This window comes from Microcaecilia unicolor, chromosome 1 (genome assembly GCF_901765095.1).
Source record: "Microcaecilia unicolor chromosome 1, aMicUni1.1, whole genome shotgun sequence".
NCBI lineage: Eukaryota > Metazoa > Chordata > Amphibia > Gymnophiona > Siphonopidae > Microcaecilia > Microcaecilia unicolor.
In genome coordinates this window covers 479,491,063-479,511,051 of record NC_044031.1, presented here as the reverse complement: position 1 = coordinate 479,511,051, position 19,989 = coordinate 479,491,063, and the positions used below count along the sequence as shown (strand labels likewise).

At 42.6% G+C, this 19,989-nt stretch overlaps 1 protein-coding gene across 3 annotated transcripts in view; it reads left to right on the top strand.

The window, feature by feature from the left end:
* Positions 1–6,618: 6,618 nt before the first annotated feature.
* The window catches only part of B4GALT6 (beta-1,4-galactosyltransferase 6), a 327,497-nt gene continuing 314,126 nt past the window's right edge, over positions 6,619–19,989 (top strand). The window contains exon 1 of one of the 3 annotated variants that reach the window (XM_030213825.1): positions 6,619–7,005. In XM_030213825.1, coding sequence (XP_030069685.1) covers positions 6,891–7,005 — 115 coding nt within the window. In that variant the 5' untranslated portion in view covers positions 6,619–6,890. Of the gene's footprint in view, positions 7,006–7,511; positions 7,566–19,989 lie in introns of those variants that run through there. The other 2 variants (XM_030213842.1, XM_030213833.1) reach the window with 2 other exon arrangements.

The window sequence follows — 19,989 nt, the reverse complement described above, 5'->3', positions numbered from 1 at the left end:
ATGGGTCCATTGGTCTCGAATTAAGTCTGCTGATCAGACTGAGCCCAGCAAGGATCAGACGGAGCCTAAACAGTGGAGAGCAGAAAGAGATCCTGCGGAGCCATTGAAGTTGCGCTTGACCCGAACCAAAGAATCTACTAGCTGAAAAGAAGGGTCAACTGCGTACTGCAGGAGCTGCTGAACTTCGGCTTCACACTGAGACTCTTTCTTGCCCTTATTCTGGCTTTCTTGGAATTTGAGAGCTTGATCCTTGTCAGTTGAGGGTCTATCCCAACTGGTATAAGAACTCAAAGACTGAGAACATTATATTAGAGTAATCTGTGATTAGCACAGACTGTTGAAATATTATTGCTTAATTAGTTTGCTGTATTTGTTTTAGATTAGGAAGAAAGAAAATGTTAGTAGTTTGGATGCTTTTGTTGTTTTCTACTCCTTGCCTCCTTGTTCCTAAAACCCCAACTCGCTCCAACCTTTGGTTACACTCTGTCCAGGAACTAATTAGCCAGGCAAAGATTACTTCCCCTTGTATTGTGTGTTCCCGATTTTCTCCTTATACTACAGATGTCCCAGCTGTACCTGTCCCTGTGCAGCTCCCAGCTCTTATACCTCCCTACTTTTCGAGTTCAGGTCCTTGGAGCCAGGATTATACTTGGTGGTCCTTTTATAATGATACTTCCCCCTCTGATTCTTCTCTAAGGCCGGTTTTTACGTCTCCCTATCCAGCTTCTGGAGTGTTTTGTTTAACAAGAGACATCTCAACTGTTCTTCCCATTCCCTGTAACTATACTAATGTTCTCCCAGAGAAGGAGGAACCTGTGTGGGTAGTTTCTCCAGGTACTCCTATGTGCCCTACTACCATACCTGCAGATTATGACCAAGGTGATTATCTGGCTCCTAACTATACTACTGAGAAGACTATAGTGTCCCATCCTATTTTCTACTTTCATAAGTCCTCGGGGTATGAAGGGGTTGCATCATATGAGCGGTCTGTTACAATTGGGGATTGGCACCTATGGTGTACAAAGTCTCCATTTCTTCTTCGTTCCCCCTGGGATAGGGGCTCGCATTATGGGCATCCTAATCTCCATCCTGTGCCTACATTTATTGGGAACTTTCGTCGCCCTCTCCTTGGTCATTACTGGCTCTGTGATAATGTCCTCCACATGATTCTTCCCCCCACATATGATTTTTGTGTATTGGTAACCTTGAATTATTTTCCTAAAGTTATTCCTCTTCTCAAACCACCATCCCCGCACCGCTCTAAGCGAGAGGCCTTGTCCTTACCCTCCTCCGTTGCCACAGAGGCGATTGAATTAGCCCTCCAGTATATTAACTCTATTTATCCTCTGACTAAAAAGAGACTTGTAGCCCTTTCTGCTACGGCCTGGATTCCAATTGGGGGCCCGGTAGCGGGTATTACTGAACTAGGTATGGCCACCCGGAGACTTCAATCCCTACTTCATGTTCTAGTTCATGAGCTGAACGTGGTAGTCAATGCATTGCAGGATCAAATTAATGAATTAAGTATAGTTTCTCGGTATAACCGTATGGGCCTTGATTATCTCTTTGCAGCCCAGGGTGGCCTCTGCACAGTGCTAAATTCTTCAGAGTGCTGTACTATTGTCATAAATAGGACGCATGTAGTTAGGCATGCCATGGATAAAGTCCTACAGTTGGCCAGCCTTAATGTGGAGGATTACCGAGGAGGATTAGACCTTACCTCCTGGTGGTGGTCATTGACCTCCTGGATACGTCCCTTGTTTATTTCCCTAATAGTCTTAGTTCTAGCAGGGTTGTTGTTTTGTTTCCTGGCCTCATGTGCTTCGGCAGTATGCCGTCGAACCTTAACAAGTAGGGTAATGGTGGTTCACAAGTCTATTCCTAGTTAGGATCACTATAATCTCCAGAGTTTGAGTTGTGAGACTTATCTCTGCATAAGCTGATTTTAGTCTCAAAGGGGGGAATGAGGCAGTGGGCAAAAGAAATTGATTAATTCTGAGAAATCATATGAAGGGTTAAGTCTGTTTAAAAATCTGGGGTTTAAAAGCTTGGTGATTTGAATTCCAACTTTTTACCTTGCAACTAAAGTGAAGGAATGCCAGATGGTTCAGATTATTTTCAATGTCTAGCTTGGCTAAGCTAAAGGTTAGAAAGGTCAGGGAGAAATGAAACTCTGTCCCTTGTGAATGATGAAGGCTAGCTCAACATCTGTATACTATTAGGCATACTGAATAGTTTTGCAAGCAGGCATGAGCCAGACATATGACATATTGTAGTTTAAGAATAGGCTGAAATACTATTTAGAAGTGCTTAATATGTAGATATTCCTGATGTTTAGATTTGTTTTATAGGGAATTTGATTATGCTTATTTTAGAATATGTATTCTGTGTAGTTAATATGTAGGAAACCTTTTTAAATTCTGTATCATTCTTTGTCTGACGTTCTAAGTAAGATTAGACTGCAGTGAAGAGGCCAACATGTGTTTTAAGTTATTCTGCAGTTCTGGCTGGTTCAATGTATAAGCTGATAGGTGAAAAAGGTCAGGACTAGTCAGCTCTCTTCTCCTTGATTAATTATAGGTAAAATGTAGAAATGGTCTTGAAAGTAATAACTGATATGTATGCCATTAAGTAAGACTGGCCCTTGACCCCTTTAATGAATGCCAGAGTTTAGTTAGCAGTTAGTATTAGGAATATGAGAAATCAATCATAATAACATGTAAGAGACTGGAGCCCAAATGTCTGGTGTAAGGGGCCCCAGGTCACAGGTCAGTTTAGGATGTCTGGAACCTATGTAACTGATATTTGTATAGAGCTGATTGGTTGAGGCAAGGTAATCAATCTATTCCTTAACCAATTGGAGAGTAAGGGGGCTAGGCTAGATAGAACTGTATTTAAGTGGGAGCAGAAGCAGCATACGTCAGAAGGACAGAAGGAACAGACAAGAGAAAGAAGGACAGAAGGAACAGACAAAAGAAAGAAGGACAGAAGGAACAGACAGAAGAAGGAGAAGACAGCATAAGAAGAGAAGCAGCTGAGACAGAAGCCACAAAGACACAGAGAGCTGAGAAAGAGAAGAAGAGACTTAATGCTGATGTTCTACTTTGTTTGCTGGCAAATAAAGAAGATTTCTCTCTCATTCTGGTGTGCTGTCTGACTCCTGAAGTATCATAAATTCATGCATCCATTCCTGCAACAACAGGAATATCTTGCCATTAACATTATGAACAATGGATACCCTCCATAAATTTAAGGCTATTCCAAGGGTCCATCTGTTTCATGAGGTTTTTAATAGATGAATAGCCAACTTATAGGGGTGTGCAGTCACTCCATCTGGGGCTTGCTGGGCAACAGCGGGACTTGTCTATGTACCATTTAGGATGTATTTCTGTCCATAATGCTGCTTGTACACTATAGCTGTATTTTTATGTTCTCTGTACACCGCTTTAATGATCTGATCCTAAGAGGGTAACCAAATAAATTGAACCTTGAATGAGGCTTGGAATGCCCAGAGAGACAACTGGAACACTAGACTGAGGCTTGGAACACTCATTGGTTGATAAGTGAATACCATTCAAAAGACCATGAGAGGCTGTTGGGGATGGGAGGAAACAGAGGGCTTAAGCAAGTATATAATAGTGTCGACTCCTGCAGGTATAGGTTAGATTTCATTAGGGATGGGCAGGGATGGGTGAAATTTCTGTCCCCGTGCAACGTTCTAAGGGTCTCTTTTACAAAGCAATGGCAAGCCCAACGTGGGCTTACCTTGCACCAATTTGGAGCTACCGCAGGCCCACTGATCTTTTCTTGTGTGGCAGTTACCTGGTGGTAATCGGGTAGTGCCAAATGTTACCTGATTACCGCTGAGTTAGCGTGGGAGCCCTTACTGCCACCTCAATGGGTGGCGGTAAGTGCACCCCCCCCCCACATGCCCATGCAGTAAGAGCAAACTTACTGCATGACCATGCATTTTTGTATCCTTTTTATTTGCTGCGGTAAAAAGGGCCTCAGCAAGGCCGCTACTGCAAGGCCCTTGTTTCCACAGTTTGGTAAAAGGGCCTCTAAGGTAGATGAGAGGTGAAAAAAGGCAACCAAATATTGGAGGGTGAGAGAAAGGGAGATTGAGAGGCAAAAATCATACATGGGTGGATACAGAGACAGAAAAAAGTGAAAGAAACAAAAACCCATTAACAAAGAGGTCAGTACCATGCAGATACAGAGAAGTTCTGCATTTATGACTGAGGAGTAGGATTCTGCTAGTATGTAATGTCTGTGTAGGAATGTGTAACAGTATAGTTTCTTTGTTTTGCAGTAGCAGGTGTATTGGTACTCTAGGGCCCAGTGTAATATTTATGTCGCTATCTTTTCAAAGGGGGGGGGGCAGGGCTGTTATGCTTTGGTAATTTTGTTTTCTCTTATATAGGTTTTGAATGTCTTTTTGCAGGGTTTTGTGTTATTTTGCACAGGGTCTGGGGCAAGAGCCACCAGAGGAGGCCAATGTCACCCAAAATAAAAATGCTCAGGATTACTGGTCTCTACATCCTATAGTCACCACTCAAAAGAAACCCTTTCTGCTTTAAACGAAGTGTCTGACAGTGGAAGAAGCATAAGGTGATAATCACAATTTAAATATTTTTTGTATGGCAAGTTCTAAGAGGGATTCCCCCATTGTTGGGGAAAATGAGGTTTGCAATATAGAACTGGATCTTCAGGATGTTTGTACAAAGAAGAAATCTAGATCACTCCTATACAGAATGATTAGTTGAATTATAATGCTAATTTAAACGGGGGGGGGGGGGGGGGGAATGGGTATGTGCAAAAATGTGACTTTGACTTGCCCCCTTATACCTAGTTTGCACCCCTAGTGCCATCCCAAATATTTTTGTCTAGAGACATCACTGTCCATTTAGTCCCCTAAAAAGGCACAGGGTGTTGTCTGGGTCAGCAGCACCAAGAAGTGAAGAAAATAAATCACAGGCTGGTCCATTTAAAACAGAGTGGAAAAATCCTTGGTAATTCTAAATTAAGACTCACACAACCAGCATTCCAATCCAGGTTCCAGTTGAGCTTGAAGAAAAAGGAGAAATCAGGAACTACTAGGCAGAAAAAATAAATAAAGAGAAACAGGTCCCCTCTGTGTGCTGGAGCGTGGTATGTTACAGTTCTCCATTGTGCAAGTGCAATCCATCCTACATGCAGCACAATTGGCCAAGCTCTGCAGTGGGAGAAGGAAATATTCTGTTGCCAAAGTATTTAATCATAAATTGATGTGTGTGACACTTAGGCTGACTGGATAGACCATTCTGGTCTTTATCTGTCGTCATTGTTACATGAACCCAACTGCAAGACCATCCGAAAATTGAGTGGACGCGTGGACAGTTAAAAAAAAATGAACCAAAATGTTTGCACTGTACGCTTTCCTAATACTCTGACAACATAGGCTAAATAGCCACGCTATTAAACTTACCAAATAAAAATTGTCGTGTTAATAAGCATATCTGAAACTGATCTTGAGGAAGAGAGCGTATGCGCATGTGGGTGGTGGGGGGATGAGTATGAAAACTCTTTTGCGGCTCTCACAACCATGGAAGCCAACTTTTCAAAATTATTGGGGGTGCTAAGTCCAGTGGAAACAACCCCTCCCTGGACATATACAAGGCATTTTCTAAATATTGGGGGTGCTCAAGCACCCACAGAGTCGGCTCCTATGCTCACAACGACCTACATCTCCCCATCAGTCTGTTGTTAGCGCGCGCCTCCAAACTCTAGTTCTACTTCTACTCGCTTGAAAACAGGTCTCGAAAATCCCGAGGGCAACTCAACTGGTGTTTCACGTCGCCCGTGACGTCACAAAGCAAAAGCGGCAACGACCCGGGAGGGAGAGTGACGAAATCATACAGCTGGGTAGGGGAGGGGTAAGTAAAAGGGAAAAACGAAGAGTGCAAAGTGTTAGAAGCCCTTTCACAAGCTTCTGCTAGATCTGGAATATCCTCTTCAAGGCGACCTCTATCTCACTTCTTTTTTTTCCTAGTTTGAAACCTGCTTTTTTTTTTTTTTTTAACCAATTCACTCACTCGGAGGTCGCGGGCATGGGCGGGGCCGACCGGCTGTTGCTGCCAATCAGCGCTCTCGCACGCGGCAAGCTGCTGAGGTGGGCTGGAGAGTACTCATTCATTGCACGCACCCGGGAGGGAAGTAAAAGAAAAAGTGGGGCGGGAGGGGGGCGCGCCGGTGCGAACAGACGCAGCGCGGGCTCCCTGCAGCCCTGCTGTGAGTCGAGGGCGAGCGGTGTCCCTCCTCGCCCCGCCCAGGTCCCCCCCCCCCCAGCGCACGCAGTGGAAGTGCGGTGTTGCCGGGTGACCGTCTACGCGGCCCTTTTTCTCCTGCTGGTGTTGGAGTCGACGTGCCGGAGGCCAGCCCCGGTGGGGAACGATTAGTGCCTGGGCAGGAAGCTGCGGCAGCTTTGGTCTTCACCACTCTGTATTCTTTCTGTCACTGGGGGGGTTGTCACGGTCTCTTGAAACCCTCCCTGCCCCAAGGGGAACATATATTTAGGGTTAAGGCGGGCAAGAGCGGCTTTTTTTTTAAGTTGTAATTTTGAGGGGGAGGGTCTTAGTTTCTGTGCTGAAACCCTCTCCCCCCCACCAACTTTAGCGTTAGAATAAAACTAACAAAGCCGCTACCCCCCCCCCCCCCCCCTCCACGGGCTTGCTGCAGTACAGTCGCCTGCCTGATGCCTCTCTGCAGGAGCTCTCCCTTCCTGCAAACGTGCAGTTTCCCCTTCATCTACCGTTGAGCCACTGTATGTTATAATTCTGGTGCCCAGTTCGCCGGCTCCTTCCTCCCATGGGAGAGCGCTCCGGGACCTGCCACGCTGAGGCCCCTCCAGGATGTTGCTGCTCAGGAGGCTGCTGCGGATTTCCAACCGCTCCATCTTCGCCTTCATTTTCTTCTTCTCCCTCTCCTCGTCCTGCTTGTACTTCATTTACGTTGCCCCCGGCATAGGTAAGCGTGAGCTACTTTTCTGTAGAGCTCTCTGCATTTCCTCCTTTGTAGATGGGGCGTATATGTCTCTTTATTTTGTGATGATGATGTGCTTTTTCCCCATATCGAAGAAGTGTCGAAGTTATGAAAAAAATTGTTAAAATCAGCTATGAGTTTTTCTAGGTTCTCCAGATTTATCGTTGTAAGGCTTTCCCTGAGCGAGAAGAAAATACATCTTGTCACTCACCCATTTCCTGGCTTGTGATCCGTTTCGGCACACTTAGGTGATGCTCTTGACGGACACATTTAGGCTGGAGCTCACAGTGAGGGAGCAGACAATTTTTTTTTGCTTGGTCCTTTACCGAACCTAAAGGAGTCGCTTATACAGAATTGCAGACTACTGCACCTTATTGCATTTCTTTGCTTAGTGCATGTGTGTGCTGCTTTCTTGAATAAGGTTTTCCCTTTGCTTTGAAGATCGCTCGAAAAAGAAATTAATTCGAAAGAGCGCTGTTAGGAGCAGCTGATTTTTCATTGACCAAATGAGAATATGGGCCCCTGCTGGCAGCCAAAGGTGACAAGTATGTGTCAGACGTGTTAACCCTAGAACGCATGACGTTAAAAATATACATATTAACGTCATGGGGGCCTTTTAGGCCCCCATGCACATAATGTAGAAAAACACACTTAAATAACTTTCACAAGTTTATTTCAAAATTGCTCAATAAAATATGAATAGTGGACAACATTTTAATTATAATTTTTCACAGAAAACACCCAAAAATCTTTTTTTTCCCAAATTTCACGCAAAGACATGAAAACACACAAAAATGCATAGAAATCTATAGCAAACTAGCTGCAGCTACATTTTTATTCTAACTTTCTTTTCTATTATATTAGTCTTCCAAACAATTCTGACATGTTATTTTTTCAGAAGAGTGTTCTTTGCAAACAGTTTCCTTACAAGTGGAACAATATCGCTCAGTTTTCCTCTCTATGTTTCTTGGACACATGAAACAACGCTTTCGTTTTCTTTCTCCTGGCTCTGGAGAAATCTGAAACTGTACGCCACACCGTTTCATTGCTTCTTTAGTTTTCTTTGGCAAGCATTTCAAGTCGCTTCGCGCTATCATGTGAGGTATTACAAGTTCATGACAAAGGTCCTTCAAGAATAAGCGTCTCCTGTCCTTCCTCTGTGCATGAAATTCAGGATGAGTTTCTGTATAAATAATGAATGAATTTAGGGCTGCTACATCAAGCATATTTGAAAATAGTACTACAGGCCATCGTTTTGTTTGCCTCTTACACGAATATTCTCCCACCATCTCATCCATTTTATCTACACCTCCTTTTGTTGCATTGTAATGCAGGATGATTTCTGGTTTCAATTTTTGGTTATTGCTGTCAACACTGCAATCGTGATGCATGGTACTGAGTAAAATTACAGATTTCTCCTTCTTTGCCTTGTAAGATACCAAAGTCGCTTTGTTATTGAATCCAAAGACACTCTCATAAAGTGCTCGCTGACGATTGTGTTTGAGTGCTGCTGGAATTTCTTGTCTGTTTTGCTTTATAGTACCAACAAGTGTAATAGCTTTTGCAAGCAGAAAATTGCCTAGTTCAACATTGGTGAAATAATTGTTCATGGTGATGTTTCTACCTGAATTGAATATTGGAACAGCAAGAGTTTTGACTATTTCAGACCCCAGATCCTTCTGTACTGGTGCACCAACCTCTTTGCCACAGTAGATTACGCCATTTATGCCATAATAATTTGCAGAATCACACATCCAGAAGATTTTTATACCTTACTTGGCTGGCTTGCTGGGCATGTATTGTATGAATTTGCAGCGTCCTCTGAACGGTACAAGTTGCTCATCTACAGTAACATTAGTACTAGGATTGTAAAGTTTTGTGCAATTTTTGATAAATATGTTCCAGATATAACTGATAGGGGCTAATTTGTCTGTTTCAAACCTCGCTGCACGAGTTCGCTTATCATCAAAGCGAATGATCCTTCTAATTTCCTCATATCTGCCCACTGACATTGTCGCCTTATAGTGTGGATCAGAAAGTGGGTCCAGAAATAATTCTCGTATTGGGACATCATACGATTTTTGACTCCCTGCCAGCAGGAAAAGTCCAATATATGCATAAAGTTCCTCTTTTGAGATATTTTTCCAGGACTTATTTTTTGCTGAAGCGATACGTCTTCCTTCTAGGTTTGAACATAATAGGACCTCTTCTGCAATATTGTCAGAAAAATAAGTACAGAATACATCTTTAGGGGTAAAGTAACTGGGACTTCCCACAGCTCCTTGAGCCTTTCTCACAATATTGTGTATTGGAGTACGTCCGACTAATGTAGGATTACTGTCCCAAAAAACATTCGTTTTGGATGTTCTACTTATCACTTCTTGAGGATCCACTAGATTCACTTCTTCATCATCAGAAGAATCACTGGATGAGGATGTTTGATTAGCTGGTGGCAGATATTCTTCATCAGACAAAGATAGTTCACTTTCATCATCGCTTTGAAACATAATCGCTTCAATCTCTTGGTCAGTCAGACACTTGGAGGAAGACGGTGCCATTGCTGACTAGATGTTAGAAAATGAAACAGATTTCCTCTCAACAGCTTATCTTATCACAGGTCCTTCAGCAATTAGCTCACAGTGTATACTGTCCTCAGTGTTCAGAGGACCTAAGGTGATGTCATGGCCTTATCACTCCCTCCAAAAATCACATGACATCCTCACATGTTATTATCCACACCCTGGCCCCTCCACCAGCATTACTGAGTACAAATAAATTAACTTGAGACACAAACACTTCTGAGAACATGATAAAAACAGCGGGGGCCTAAAAGGCCCCCAATTCGTACAGATGTAGTTTTCACCAAACAAGCATTGTTACACCATAATGCCTATGAAAAAAAATTATATGAACAACTGGATATTATCAACAATGACATACTTGAGTAATACCTTGAGTTTCAAAATTCTAACTAAAGTAATTTTGCAGATAATAGCAAAAATGTAAGCATGGGGGCCTAAAAGGCCCCCAATATGCATTCTAGGGTTAAATTGTCTTAGAACAGATAGTCCAGAAATTGTAAAAGTTGGTGGTGACGTTTAAGCTGTTGTGTGTCGGCATTTTCTAATTTTTTTTTCTGTGTGTGTGCTATTTGAATGGTTTTGGAAGGCATTCACATTTACAGCATTAAAGCCTGTTCTATTTCTATTAAATACCATATGAAATATAAGTAATCATGAATTTTACAGTAAGGGCAGTGTATTTGATATACTGCCTTTCTTTGGCACAGCCAAAGTGGTTTGCATTCTTACAGGTACTTTATTCCTAACTAGTAAAAAAGGCCCGTTTCTGGAACGAATGAAACGGGCGCTAGCAAGGTTTTCCTGGGAGTGTGTATGTTTGAGAGAGAGAGCCAGACTGAATGTGCGGGTGTGTGACAGAGTGAGACTGTGTGACTGTGTGTGTGTGTGAGAACGAGAGTGTGTGACAGGGCCCCCTCCCCTGTTCCTAATGCCCCTCACCCCGTTCCCTCCCCTCCCCTCCTTTTCCTCCTCCTTCCCACACTTTGGGTTCCTTAAGGCTTTCAAAAGTCTATGTACCCCCGTGGCCCTAACGCCCAGTATCCGGATACCCCACCGCTTTCCTCCTCACCCCTCCCCCAAGACGTAATACTTTCGCGTCCTTCATTTTTTTTTAAGTGTCCTATGTACCCTGTGTACAAATGCCCGGCATTCAGATTGTGTTCCTCTCATAAATTTTCATTTCTTTCATTCATTCAGAACTTGCCCCCCCCCCCCCTGAACACTTTTGGTTCCTTCAGTCTTTTAAAACTCTCCTATGTACCCTGTGTGCTAATGGCCAGCATTGAGATTGTTTTCCTGTCCCAAATTTGCATGTCTTTCAGTCATTCACAACTCTCCCTCCCCCTTCTCCAGTTTAACACTTTTGTTTCCTTCAGTCTTTTAAAACTCTTCTATCTACCCTGTGTCCTAATGGCCAGCATTCAGATTGTTTTCCTTTCCCAAATGTTCATGTCTTTCAGTCCTTCAGAACTCCCCCCCCCCCCCCCCATTTAACACTTTCGGTTCCTTCAGTCTTTTAAAACTCTTCTATCTACCCTGTGTCCTAATGGCCAGCATTCAGATTGTTTTCCTTTCCCAAATGTTCATGTCTTTCAGTCCTTCAGAACTCCCCCCCCCATTTAACACTTTCGGTTCCTTCAGTCTTTTAAAACTCTCCTATCAACCCTGTGTCGTAATGGCCAGCACTCAGATTGTTTTGCTTTGCCAAATTGTCTGTCACTGATGTCACTGAGGTCAGTGCGTGCCTGCCTAGCAGACCACTTCCGGCAGGCACGGTCCCAGGCACATCCTGTTGGAGGTGAGAATTATTATATAGGATGGGCTCACAATCTAAGTGCCTTGTTTACTAAGCTGCGCTGTAGGCATGCTATGATTTTTAGCATGCACTAAAAATTATTGTGCGCTAATGCTAGAGACACCCATAGGAATATATGGGTGTCTAGCATTTCGCGCTCTAAAAATGCTAGCGCACCTTAGTAAATAGGGCACTAAGTAAGAGCTAACACATAACTATTATGTTTCATAGTTATGGTATGGTCTTCAGCAATTTGGGGGTCCTTTCATGAAGTTGTAGCAAAAAGTGGTCTTTGTGCACCCTTACACAGGTTTTCCCACAATCTTAAGATCATTACTGCAGCTGTAAAATTGACTTTTTGTATTAATGGCCTTGCGCGCATGTTACCATTAGCGTGTGACCATTAAAAGGTTTTACTGCATGAGCACTTACCACCACCCGTTTTGTAATGTATTCCTGTGCTAACCAGTTAGCGTGCAGTAATATAGCTGCACTGAATGATTAGCCCACACTCTGCCTCTGACAAGCCTTTAAACAAATTAAAAATAATTTTAGGTCATGATTAGTGTGCTCTAATATGAAGTTAACACAGGATTCCTGAGTGCATCCTGTGGTATGCCATTTTAATCTGCGTTAGATTCATTTTAACACCTAATGTGGCTTAGTAAAAGGGCCTCTTGTTATGAATAGAAAAGTGATTGTTAAACTTATGCTCACTTTACCATTTCAAGCCTGCTCACTTTTCTGTAATTTATAATTTTTAAATTTATCTTTATATATATTTTATGCCTCTTCAAAGTTGCACTGAAGGCAAGTTATATAATACAGGAGCGTAGCCAGACCTGTTATTTTGGATGGACCCACAGTTAAGTTGGATGGGCCTTCCCAAACTAGCCACCCCCTTTTATCCTACATCTTGCTCCCTCTCCTCCGCTAGGACAGCCACACGCTCATCCCCCATCCCCTGTCAACCTCTGCTTTGTCATGTGGCTCTGTAAGTTTCCCTCTGCTGCATTCCACTGTCACTGACTTTGCTTCCTGTTTTTCTTCAGTGGAACGTGGCAGAGGGAAGCCAGCAGGGCATTCACAGGCAGCAGATGCGCATTGTTGCTCCACCCATAGGAGCCGATTCTGTGGGTGCTGTGGGTGCTTGAGCACCCCCAATATTGAGAAAATTCTTTGTATGTGTCCAGGGAGGGGTTATTTCCACTGGGCTGAGCACCCCCAATAATTTTGAAAAGTTGGCTCCTATGGCTCCACCTGTGAAGTTGGTGAGATATACCAGGAAGGGGGAGGTTTAGAAAGGGGGGAGAGTTTCCAGGCAGTGGGTGAGTGAGTGAGCGAGCGGGGGCAAATGCTGGGTCTGGATGAGGGAGAGAGGGGAGCAAGGTGGCCAAGCTGAATTGTCTTGGGTGGGCCTGAACCAAGAATCCACCCAGGCCCACCCGTAGCTACACCACTGATATAATATAGGAAAACTGATAAAACACACATTAATGCAATCAAACCTAAGACATGAATAGAATAAAACCAGTAGATCACCAAAGCTAGACATTAAGTAATAAAACAAAAAGCAATTTCATATTTCTATACTAATGCCAATAACTATAAATAACATAAGTGTCAATGTTGCATGATAAAACGCAATGAAACCTGGACAACTGCAACAATCATGATGCCAGCCGTGGAAATGTAAGCGAACACGATAAAACAACTTCCTAAAAAATAACCTTGTAAGCCATATTTTCATTTTGTTGTTATGATCTGCCATTTCTCTTTCACTTTGCCCTAGCAATATTGTTTGTTACCTTTACATTGATGATTATGAAAATGAACAAGTAATTGTTTTTGAAATAGAATTTTGCATAAACTGTGTAGAAATTATGATGGAAGTGACTATCAACTTCTGTAAGGACCAACCTTAATCTCAAGGTGGTGTATTCATATATACACAATTATTTTTCATTATGGGAGGGAAGATAATAGGACTTTCTATATCAAGCCATTTTTTATCTACTCTAGAAATGTGAACATAAGAATGTATATAGTGCATTTTCATTTAGCCATAACAAGTGGTCAATAATGGAAGACCAGCCTAGCGTGAAGAAAACATCTACAAATGCTGTAGTAGTTAGGGGGTCCTTTTACTAAGCCGCGGTAAATAAAATGGCCTGTGGTAGTGTGAGTGCGTGTTTTTGACGCGCTCTGGGCCATTTTTTCTTACCGTGGCTGAGAAAAAGGCTGTGGCGTTCCTAGGGTGGCTGACACCCGGGGCGGATCGCCGATGCGCCCCCCCCCCCGGGTGCAGCGCCCCCCCCCCACCGAGTGCATTTTTACTTGCTGGGGGGGTGCTGCGCGCCTGTCGGCTTCGCTCGTTCCATGCTCCCTCTGCCCCGGAATAGGAAGTAACCTGTTCCGGGGCAGAGGGAGCACGGAATGAGCGGAGCCGACAGGCGCGTGGCACCCCCCAGCGGCATGCACCCGGGGCGGACCGCACCCACCGCCCCCCCACCCCCAGGAATGCCACTGGAAAAAAGGCATTTTTTAATGGGCTGGGAAATGGGCGTGCACTGAAATTAAAACTAGCGTGAGCCTATTTATGACCTGAGCCCTTACAGCTACCCATTGACCTGGGGGTAAGGGCTTACGCACTACCCGTGTGGTAACCTTGCAGTGAGCACCAACTGCTCATTACCTCCAGGAAAGGCCCCCGCTGTAGAAATAGAAAATATTCTACCACGGGATTCGGTGCATGCCAAACTCAGAATTACCACCGGGCGCACATGCTAGCCTAGCAGTAGTGCCGATTTGACGCATTAGCCCTCCCGTGCCTTAATAAAAGGGCTCCTTAGTGTTTAAGCTGTGGGCTATTAGTGCACTTGTGTAATGCGACTGTCCTAGGTCAGTGTGTGTTGTTGTTGTTGTCAGCAGTAACAGGACATAGATAGCAGTGTGTGTGGTAACATGCACTGGTTTTGAACATGTTAGGTGTATTATTTTCTGTTGCATGTGAGTAATGTATTTGATTTATTCAGGAGGAAATTTGATGGACATAAGTTTCAATTTAGACTCCAGATAGTGCTGAACTCAATATTTCTGCTGACTTTAAAACACCGCAGTATAATTTTGACTTCATCCTGATTTTAATGCAGCAGTAATTTGCATATTCATTAGTTTGAGCATGCCAGGACATTTTTTTGCACTAATTTGCCTCAAGCCCTTGAACATCAACCCCTAAGTTTATAGAATACCAACTTGTGCAGTCAGTGTAAATGCAGATTATATCCAGTTAACTCCAATGATTGGTTAATATCAATTAGCACTTTAACAAATTACATGCTTAACTGGCATTCTGTAACTTTTGCATGCAAATTTGTACACTAACCCCCCTCCCCCCCGAATTCTATAAAAAATTACATGCGCAAATTTGGGTGCGTGCAATTTAATTATGTAATCTAATTAGTGCCAATGAGCTTTTCAACAAGAAATTGGCACTAATTAGATTTGTGGGATCCGTGTCTAAATTTTACATGCAGCCCAAAACAGGAGAGAGAGAAATGGGAGGATCATGGGCGTTTCAGGGTGGATTTGGGGGTATGGTTTTGTTACATAATTATAGAATGTGGGGACTCTGCACTTAAATTTAGGTGCAGCATTTGCACCACCTAAATTTACTTGCGATCCCTGTGTGTGCTATTCTATAAACCGTGTCTAACTTTAAATGTGGTTTATAGAATAGTGCTTTTTTTTGCACAAAATATAGAATTCACCCCTAAGTGTGAAAATGTACTTGTAAGATTATAGAATTAGGGAGAAAGGCCAGAGGCAGTCCACATAAAGGCAATGAAAATAGTGTGGGATCTTCAGCAGAAGACATATAAGAGACTGAACCTAAATATGTATACTCTAGAACAAGGGTTCTCAACTCTGTGCTCAGGACATACCAAGCCAGTCTGGCTTTCAAGATATCAACAGTGAATATGCATGAGATAAATGTGCATGTTTGGAGGCCTCCAAACATGCAAATTTGTTTTATGGATATTCATTGTGGGTATTCTGAAAACCTGATTTGCTTGGTATGTCCTGAGAACTGAGTTATGTTCGCTAGAGGAGAACTGAGAGAGATACAGCATATTAATGCTCAAGAAATTATCTTTTTCCCCAAAGGGGAAGAAGCTGTGGAAGCATAATATAAAGCTGCAGAGAGGTAGGCTTAGGAGCAATGTTGAGGAAACATGAAAAGCATGGTAATTGTCTGGAATTTCTTTCCAGAGAAGGAGACAAAAACAGTGATGGAATTCAAAAAAGGAGTGAAATATCCACAGAGAATCTCTAGAAAACAAAAAAGATATAAAACAGTAATGAAATGACTTTTGAATTTCTTAAGAATGGTTGTGGGTGAGGGGTGCCTGCCGGGTAACATGCATAGAGTGGCAGTTGCAACTTGAACCAAAATCTATACTTCACCCTTTATACTGGGAAGCAGAGGACCAATTCGGTCTTTATCTGCCATCATCTAATTTGTTATTGTATTAACTCTTATTTTCTCCAAAACGCTTCATGTGATGCAAATAAGTTTTATAATATGAACATTCATACAATAGAGTTTTTTGTTAAGAGCGCAATTCAAAACTGCTTAATTTGATAACTGTTAGAATTCCTTTGGAATATCGATAGGTGTTTTTTTGACATTAGCTGTATCACTTTAGCAGGGAATATTTTAAAACGCCTGCTGTTAGTGTGAGTGTAATTAAACTTGGACAGGTAAGCAGAATTCCTGCTGATTAAAAAAAAAAAAACGGAATCATCCAAATAGCTTGTCTTGAGTTTCAATTAAAGGTGCTGGTACTCATGCAGAGCCAACCGTAGGGGGCAGGATAACCAGGGCTTTTTTTAGCCAGTATGGTACAGCCATTTAACCCCGAATAGCTCTACCTGGAAAGTGGCTGCCTCTGAGGCTGGCTGGTACATCAATGAGGAGGGGGGAAAAAAAACAAGCTGGGAGATTTTGAGTGAGAAATGTAATGGGGTGGATAGGGTAGTTTTTGAAGGCAGGAAAAAAGGTGCTGGTACTCTGTACTGGAGTGCATACCGGCTGGAAAAAAAGTGCTGGTTGTGACCTGAAACAGGGCTGCAACTTAGGTGAAGTTCCATAGGACATCATTGTCTTGCGCTGCCAGGTGCTTTCATTGGAAAGAGAACTTTTCATTCCAAATTTCAGTGTTAAACAGTGGCCCGATATTCAGCCGGTGGCAGTCAGCATTTTGCTGACCGCTTCCAATGTTAAACCTGGAAATTCAATCCTTGGCTATATCCTGTCACCGGTGTTGAATTTTTGGATTTGTTGAGCCGGCTAACGCAAAGCCGGTTAAGTGTGGTATTCACTTAACTGGCTGTGGGGCACCGCATAAAGATAGGACTGACTTCAATACAGTTCTATTTATGCAAATACCATAGCCAGTAAGTGCTGACTCTGCCCCCAAATAGCTGGTTTTTAGTTTGGTTCTAACCAGTTATTTTCAGCGGTTTTCAACCGGTTGAGTGCTGCTAAAAATTAGCGGTTAGCTCTGAACATGAGATTTAACCAGCCAGGAGTAATTTCTTGCTGCTTAAATTGTTTTGAGTATCAAACTGCATATTTCTAAAACAGATTTTTGCAAAAGTAGCATTAAATTTTTATACCTAGTTGTTGAGGCTAAATTGAAAATTTCAAATAAAATGAAAACATAAAAGTACAACATGGATCTTATTCAGAAATAGCACATAACTGCCAGTCTATATAACAGGTTGTAAAACATCCTCCCCCCCCCCCCCCCAAAAAAAAACCACAAAAAAATGGTGCAGTAAATCAATAAAGTGAATACTTCTAATCATGTCCAGGTATTAATTCAGTGAGCTTTTAAATATTAAGATAGAAGGCTCCAGCTTCTTTCATAATGTTGGAGTTGATCCACTCTAATAGTGGTAAGCCTTTCCAGTAAAAGTATATGGCGAATCAGTTTGCCATTGCTCTAAGGCAGTGATTTTAAACCTTTCAAATCAAGAGACACCGCCAGTTTTTTAAGGATATATATTTCATCATAAGATTGTTTAAACTTCAATAGTTAAATTTGTAATCGTGTTATTTTTATAGTTGAATATGTTTATCGAAGACACAAGTTGGCAAAGGAGCAGCAATACACTTCAAAGATAACAAAATTAGCCGCAAATAACATGTATTAAAAACCCAACAGTTTTAAAACGAATACCCCCATCCACCCACAGTGGTGATGCTGGTGATCACATCCCTTCACTGCATCCAATCTATAGGTATATAGGCCTAAATGGAGTGGAAGAGTAGCCTAGTGGTGTGACTCTGGGCAAGTCAACCCTCCATTGCCCCTGGTACAAAATAAGTACCTGAATATATGTAAACCGCTTTGAATGTAGTTGCAAAAAACCTCAGAAAGGCGGTATATCAAGTCCCATTTCCCTTTCCCCTTCCCCTTCTAATAGACTCTCACCAGGCACACATAACTACTCCTGTAATGACAAAGTAATGAGATCATACCAAATTGACACAATCTGAATGTTACACAATTTCTTTTACTTTAAATTTTATTAAGAGCTTTGAATATTTTAACAATTCTACACCATTAGAGAAAAATTTGAATACAAACAATTTAAAACAGATGTCTCCCTCCATAACTAATACAGTTGCTCCCTAGCTAATACCCCTCCCTCCACCCCCGAACCTCCCAACCATCAGCACTCTCTTCACACAATTTTTATTGTGTAATAATCTGGTTAAAATTTGTGATGAGAATTAGCAAACTGCCACAGGAACACACATATCAACCTGAAGGACTTGCTGTAGTTGACAGTTAACAATGTATGGCCAAATTAAAGTAGATTTAGTATGAAGGTTCCATTAACTTCCTCATGGTATTTTGGTACACAAACGGGAATTTAGCCTATCTGTTTTTCTCTTACGTTTTTTTTTTCCTGCAGCAGGCAGCAATTCAGACAGCCTGCTCGCACCCATCCGAGCCCTCTCTGACTCTTCCTGCCTATTTATGTCACAGAAAAGACTCGGGGGGGGTATCAGTGCAAGCAGGCTGTCCGAATTGTTGCTGTCGATCACCACGGAAGAAATCTTATAATGCTAGGTCGCTGGTTGGGGATGGGACAGGAGTGAGAGAAAACTCCCATGGCACACCAGTTGAAAAATGCTGCTATAAGGAGATAGGAAGAGTAGATCTCCATTGATAGGACAGCAGAAAAGTAGTTGGTCAGAACTTATCAGCTTAATAATCCAAAGTGGAGAGACCCATGTTAATCAAGCATATCCCTGGTGATAATAGTGTAGATCTACCCAGTAAACTCTTTGTAGTTGAGGTACAAGATCCCCAAATTGCTTAACAAGAGGGACAGTACCACCTAGAGATCTGTGCTGAAATCCAAGCATATTCTATAACAACGTGCATAACTTAATTGGCTTAACAAGATAATCAGCATTGATAATAGCTCTAAAGCAATAATGAGCACTAATTGGCAATAATTAGAACTTAACACGCACAACTTGCTAAGCGCATTCTGTAATGCAGTACGCCTATGTAGTAACACACACAGGCAAAAAGGGGCTTGGTTATAGGTGGGGAAATGGGCATTACGAAAGTTACACACATAGTTATAGAATATGGCCCAGTGAGCCTGCGGGCTCGTTCCAAGATGGCGCTCTGACTGGTCGCACCTGAGTTAGCTGCTGAGGTGACTCTGTAGTTTATTTGCTGATTTCGCCGCTTCTGCAACCTCTTTGATGGGGAAACGGAGGGGGAAAGTTAAGGAGCGTTCCTCGGCTCCTGAAACGTCTTCGGCGCTACGGCAATCGACTCTTCAGTTCCCGAAGCAACTACCGGGACCTCGGGGAACTTCGACCCCCTCTGCTGCTCTCGACGCATCGGCGTCGATTGAAAGCGCTGATGGGGCTTCTCTGAGCCCTGTAGAACGCATTGCCCCGCCTCAACCCGGAAGGGAATCGCCGGCAGCCCAAGTAGGGAAGGAGAACGTAAATGCTCAGCCAAGCCTGCTCGAGGGAAGGTCTGCGACGATAGAAAATGAAATCCAACTGAAAGAAACACTTCTTCAATCAGCCTCTCAGGTACTCCCTTTGGAAATTGTTTCTAAACTTTCGCAAGTTGGTATTCAGACTCAACCCTCTCCTGGAAATTTAGGCGTGATTAAACCTGCAATTGTGACATTAGAGTCACTATGGGACATGGTGCATAACATTCAGGTCTCTATGCAACCTTCAATAAAAGAAAATACTGAACATATTAAAACTATTTCTGAAGCTGCGCTACTCCAAGCACAGGCATCAGCACAACAGGCCTTGAAACTGGAAAATTTGAATATTAAATTACAAGAGAGGGGAACTTTGGAGTCTGCTCTGATTAAGGATAACATTTTTCTTCATAAACGGACAGAATACCTGGAGAATCAGATTCGGAGACTTAATCTTAGGTTTCTCAACTTCCCTAAGTCGCCTTTAATTTCACCGATTGAAATGGTTAAGAAATATATCGTGGACATTCTAGGAATGGACAAGGATTC